This window comes from Agrilus planipennis, unplaced genomic scaffold (genome assembly GCF_000699045.2).
Source record: "Agrilus planipennis isolate EAB-ADULT unplaced genomic scaffold, Apla_2.0 scaffold20, whole genome shotgun sequence".
NCBI classification, from domain to species: Eukaryota; Metazoa; Arthropoda; class Insecta; order Coleoptera; family Buprestidae; genus Agrilus; species Agrilus planipennis.
Window position 1 is genome coordinate 1,724,348 of NW_020439516.1, and position 4,969 is coordinate 1,729,316.

The window sequence follows — 4,969 nt, forward strand, 5'->3', positions numbered from 1 at the left end:
AGTTATATCGCTAATGAAAATATGCAGTACAATTCATAGCATTAACATTGTCGCTGATATTCGATAGTCTTTTCAATACATATTACAGCCTTGATCGAACGCTGAGTTACCTTCAATTGCTTTAATAATTAATTAAAATTATCATCAAAATTATTGAATTCTTAAAAACGTCAAAAAAATCATTTAAAAACTTTCAGTAAGTTCCTCGAGACAAAAGTCTTTAACAACTTTATATAACATATAAAAAAGAATGAATCAGAAGGTAAATAAATAACATAAAATAACTTTATCGCATAATAATATTATAGCTGCACATCATTCTCCTTCGTCTTTAAATTAGTGTTAAGTACAAAAAGAAGCGTATGGCAATAAAAATTTTGAAGTCTTTTATCGTAATAGTAATAAATAATAATTTTTCACCCTATATTATGTTATTTTATAAATAGATCTACAAAAACAAAAAGTAAAAGCAATTCCACCAACACCAGATACCATATATATAAAACAAACTAATGAAAACTAATTCAATAAAAAGTAGTTGAAAAAAAAACTAAATATTACTGACTATTAAAAAAAAAATTAGTGATTGACTAGAAACTATAGGTAATTTTTTTAATAAACCAAACGAAACATAACATTCGCAGAAGATTTTTTTGTTTATAGTCCAAATATGTATTTATACTTAAATTTTAAACTAATTCATTCAATTATTACCTAGTAAAAAGTTATTTAAGTAATCATAAGGAAATCTATAGAGCTGTTAATCGAGTTTAAAGCTCACTTTTGTAATTAACTTAAAAGCATTAATAATAAAAAAACAAATGATATATGCTTTTTCAAACACATTGCTTTTTAATTAAAAAAATCTGTACTTGTAAACTATAAGGAACATATTCCATACAGGGTAAGCATAAATTTGGGTACTGAAGTTATTTCTCTAGTAATTTATATTATTTAAAAAACAATGTAACGTAAAAAATTGAAAACAAAATATAAACCAAAAATACCACTTTGGCACTTCTGGACAATTTTCGTAGGTATAACAAACTAAATATGTAATATTTTCACCTCAATGTTCTTTACTGCTTGTGTACCATTATTTATGTCCACCCTGCATTTAAATACATGTAAAATCAAAATTAGCTATCATCATTCACAATATTCCATAAAATCACAAGTATTCTCATCATGACGCAGTCAATCTGCATGGGAAGACAAAAAAGTATTATAATTGCCAAAAAATAAAAGTTTAACATACCAAAATATTTCTGATAAATAATAACGCCACACAGAGTGGATACTACAACAGCACAACAAATGGTCTATTAGTAACTATTAATAATCATGATGTAGTAGTCCATTTAACAATTATTTAAAAAAGAAGAAACAAAAAAGAAAAATATAAAATGCACAGCAACAAAACACACTCTCATATTAAATAATATTCTTTTCGACTAATTAATTATTGTAATTTCCAAACACAGCACGCAGGCAACTAATTGAAAAGCTTCATACCTTCTTCAAATTTTACAACAAGTGGGTCAACTGTTGAACGACTATAGTTAGGTTCGCCACATTGGTTCCGCATTTTTTCTGTGTCTGACGATTGTGAGCCAGTTGCTGGAATTACAAAATCAGATAATTAAGTAAATATAACCAACAGAAAGTATCTTAATCTTAATCTAAACCATAATAATTTATGAGCAATATATCTTTTGACAAGTTGTTTTTTTAAGGATACAACATATTCAATAACTTTATAAAAAAGGATTTGCAAAATTAAATTCTAAGATTAAAATAGTCATATGGGACACACAAACAGATCAATTCTCACAGCCCATTTCAGATACAGCAAACTCAAAAATCGTATTTTTTACTTAATACACCCAAAGCAACCAGAAGATTTAAAATCAATAAAAGGAATTGAATGAAACAAAGAACCACATCCTTTTGGAAATAAAATCATTATAAAGGTCATAAACATCCAATTTCAAATCCTTTTCCTTCAAGCACCTGCATAAGGTGTGTTTTAACATTGAAATTTTAGACTTTAGTAAGAAAGAAGAAACATCTTTCTACTTGTTATGTTACCGCAGCTACAGTTTCTGTTTTGCTCAATTAATGAATTAGAATGTGATAATGTTTATTTCTCACTTACCATTCAAATCACCCGATTTTGTTTCTGAAGATTTAACTATATTCACTAATCCAGTTGAGTCTTTTGGGTTTTTATGCATAAAAGGACAATGAGGCTTCAAACAGCCCCCTGGTTGATTCTCCCAATAACAAGGAATGGTTTTTCGATTTTTCTTTATGTAAAATAAAAGCAAATTGTTTGTGGTCAAGTAAGACAAGTTATAAAATACTTACCCGAAGTTCCATGTGACGAAAACTACAGTGAACATTAAGACACTTCCCTTCTTTCCAAAACGAACATACTGTTTCACAGCCTAAAGCAGATGGTTCATGTCTAAATGTGCAGTTATCTCCCTACAAGTTCAAAATTACTGTTAAATCGTATTTTAAAAACAAAGTGAATAATACACACCTTTGTACATGTTGAGTAATAATAAAAATAGCAATCATTGTTTTTTCTTGGAGATTCCATATTAGTTAGTTTATAGAAAAAATTGTCATAACTGAAAAAATAGAAGCACATTATTTAACGAAACACTTTAACAACCAAACAATAAATATTTTAAGGCAATCTATTAAAGTAGAAGAAGTACCAGTAATAATTCTCAGGCATTGTTACTTTTATGTAATAAATTCAGGAACGAAATAATGTCGAAATATTAAAAGGATATGTGTGAATGATACAGGTTAAATGTTCTAATAAAATGTGATTATATTATCAAAGTTTTTTCTTACCGTTTTTACCAAAAAAATTCTTCGTTCTTCTAACCTACGTTTTTATTCTGCAATATGTTTTTAAGAACAAAAAGTTGCGTTCACTTTCGTTCTATAAATAGCATGTAAATTTTATCAGTTGTGTTCATTCTAATTCACCATTAACTAATACCAGTAAGTGATCTCTTCACTTTCCATGACTAATTACTAGGAAACAAACTTTAAATACCTAAGTAATCAATAGGTATGAATAATATTACTAATTTAAATAGCAGGATGAACTAATTTAAAAATTGGGCTACATATACATAGCAGAATAAAACACATTAACCTGTTAATCATCATCAAAAAGGGACTTCAGCCTGACAACTAGTTGGACACATACATCCACTTCTTCCTACCCTGAGCCAATCTTCACATTTCTCGAAAACGAAAGAAACTACATCTTTATTTGCAAACAGCAATCTAATCTAGGTCTACAGGTGTCCCTTTAACTCTTCTGCTTCTATTATGCCTTTAACTAGCCCTTCATATCTGAGAAGGTATCTTACCCACCTACCTTGCCTTTTTCTCTTTGAATTCCGTAATACTCTCTATTCTCCTACTCTTTCTAATACCTCACTTCTAACCATTTCTTTGCATGGTATGTTTAATATCCTATAACACCACATGGTAATGTAATAACTGTTCGACCACCAAAGGAGAATAAACGTCTATAAAAACGAGGAATAAAGAACTTCTGAAAAAAATAAAAAAAAACGAGGAAACAAGGATAGAGAGAAGGGGAACTCACTGCAAAAACAACAAAAATATAAAGATTTCGAAAGGTAACGAGCAGTAAGAAGGGAAACAAATAGCTTGATAAGGAAGTACAAAGAGGGAGCCACAAAACAAGAGGCAAAAAGAGGAGCCAAGATAAAACATTAGGAAAGAGAAGAAAGAATTTAAAAAAATTAAAGCATATGGAAAAAATGGAAGCAGTTATATCTCTATACTTATAGATATTAAGTATTAGTAAAAAGAAGTGTACTTTTTTAATATTTATTCGAAAAACCAAATAACACAAATTAAACAACCTCAGTACATTTTAAATAAATTAAACATCATCCAAAAATAAGCAGCTAAAGTCTGCACGAAACCCTGAATAACCACATTTGTAGAACAAAAGTCGATATACGGTAGAAAATTTCAAATACATATTACAATATTTTACTATATCTCGGGTAAATGTGTAAACACGATTTGACGGTGCCTTAATTTTGGCCACATTTAAAACCGGTAAAACTGCCGTAGACGAGAGGGTAAATATAACAAATCAATACAATACGGGTAAATCACTACGTGTAAACATTCGCTGTATACGCGCAAGTACAACGCATTATGTGCGCGTGCGCACGCATAAACGACCGAAAAACCGTACCGCCAGACAGTAAAAGACGATGTTACCTTCATAATTATGAATAATGGTAATAAGAATAATTAAAAACAGCGATCACGCACGGCCGTCTTCGCACGCACGTCGCACAACATTTGCACGACAGACATTCGGATGGTAAACTAAAATGCAACAACTTTTCTCATAAATTGGTTAAGCAGAGTATAGAGGATATATCTGTAAGGTACAATTATTAATTAATAATATTAGTAATAGTAGTCGGGCGTAAAAACCAACGTGTTTGATTGTTTTAATATATTTTTTTTGTGAACTCCATATCGGTCCATTTCGTCCCATCTTCTCATTCACCGAAATGTACCCAAGGAGCTCTCTTTATAAAAATACGATACCATACATTTAAAAACAGAAAAACACTTCAAATGCCTTATTTTTTTTTTGTTTGCTCTAACAGTATAATTCCAACGGGAAAACATAGTCAAGGCTTCTTCGTAACAGGCCGTTAAACAGCGCGAAGCTCTTGTGTATATCTAGAAACAACACAGTAGTTTAAGTTACTTGGTACATAACACTAGAATTATTGCCCTCTACAGATCGAACTCTAGAAAAAAACTCACGCCATCTACATGTGTAATTAGCAACTTACGCAAAGCTCACGCATAATTTATTTTGACGCTTTAAAAGTCGCGTAAGTTTCTAATTCTGCAATTATCCATCATTCCGCAC

General features: G+C 30.1%; 2 protein-coding genes across 5 annotated transcripts in view; both read right to left on the reverse strand.

Annotated features, from left to right (window-relative positions):
* Window positions 1–2,974, reverse strand: part of LOC108735036 (zinc finger CCCH domain-containing protein 11A) — a 14,993-nt gene extending 12,019 nt beyond the window's left edge. Inside the window, exons 1-5 of one of the 2 annotated variants that reach the window (XM_025979275.1) lie at window positions 2,872–2,974; window positions 2,549–2,639; window positions 2,371–2,490; window positions 2,159–2,309; window positions 1,516–1,620 (exon numbers count right to left, since the gene is read on the reverse strand). In XM_025979275.1, the coding sequence (XP_025835060.1) occupies window positions 1,516–1,620; window positions 2,159–2,309; window positions 2,371–2,490; window positions 2,549–2,608 (436 nt within the window). In that variant the 5' untranslated portion in view covers window positions 2,609–2,639; window positions 2,872–2,974. Of the gene's footprint in view, window positions 1–1,515; window positions 1,621–2,158; window positions 2,310–2,370; window positions 2,491–2,548; window positions 2,640–2,729; window positions 2,841–2,871 lie in introns of those variants that run through there. The other variant, XM_025979274.1, reaches the window with a different exon arrangement.
* Window positions 2,975–3,877: 903 nt separating this feature from the next.
* Window positions 3,878–4,969, reverse strand: part of LOC108735075 (tripartite motif-containing protein 3-like) — an 18,991-nt gene continuing 17,899 nt past the window's right edge. For all 3 annotated transcript variants that reach the window (XM_025979272.1, XM_025979273.1, XM_018466878.2), the window contains one exon: window positions 3,878–4,773. The gene's annotated coding sequence lies outside the window, so the exon portion shown is untranslated. The remainder of the gene's footprint in view (window positions 4,774–4,969) is intronic.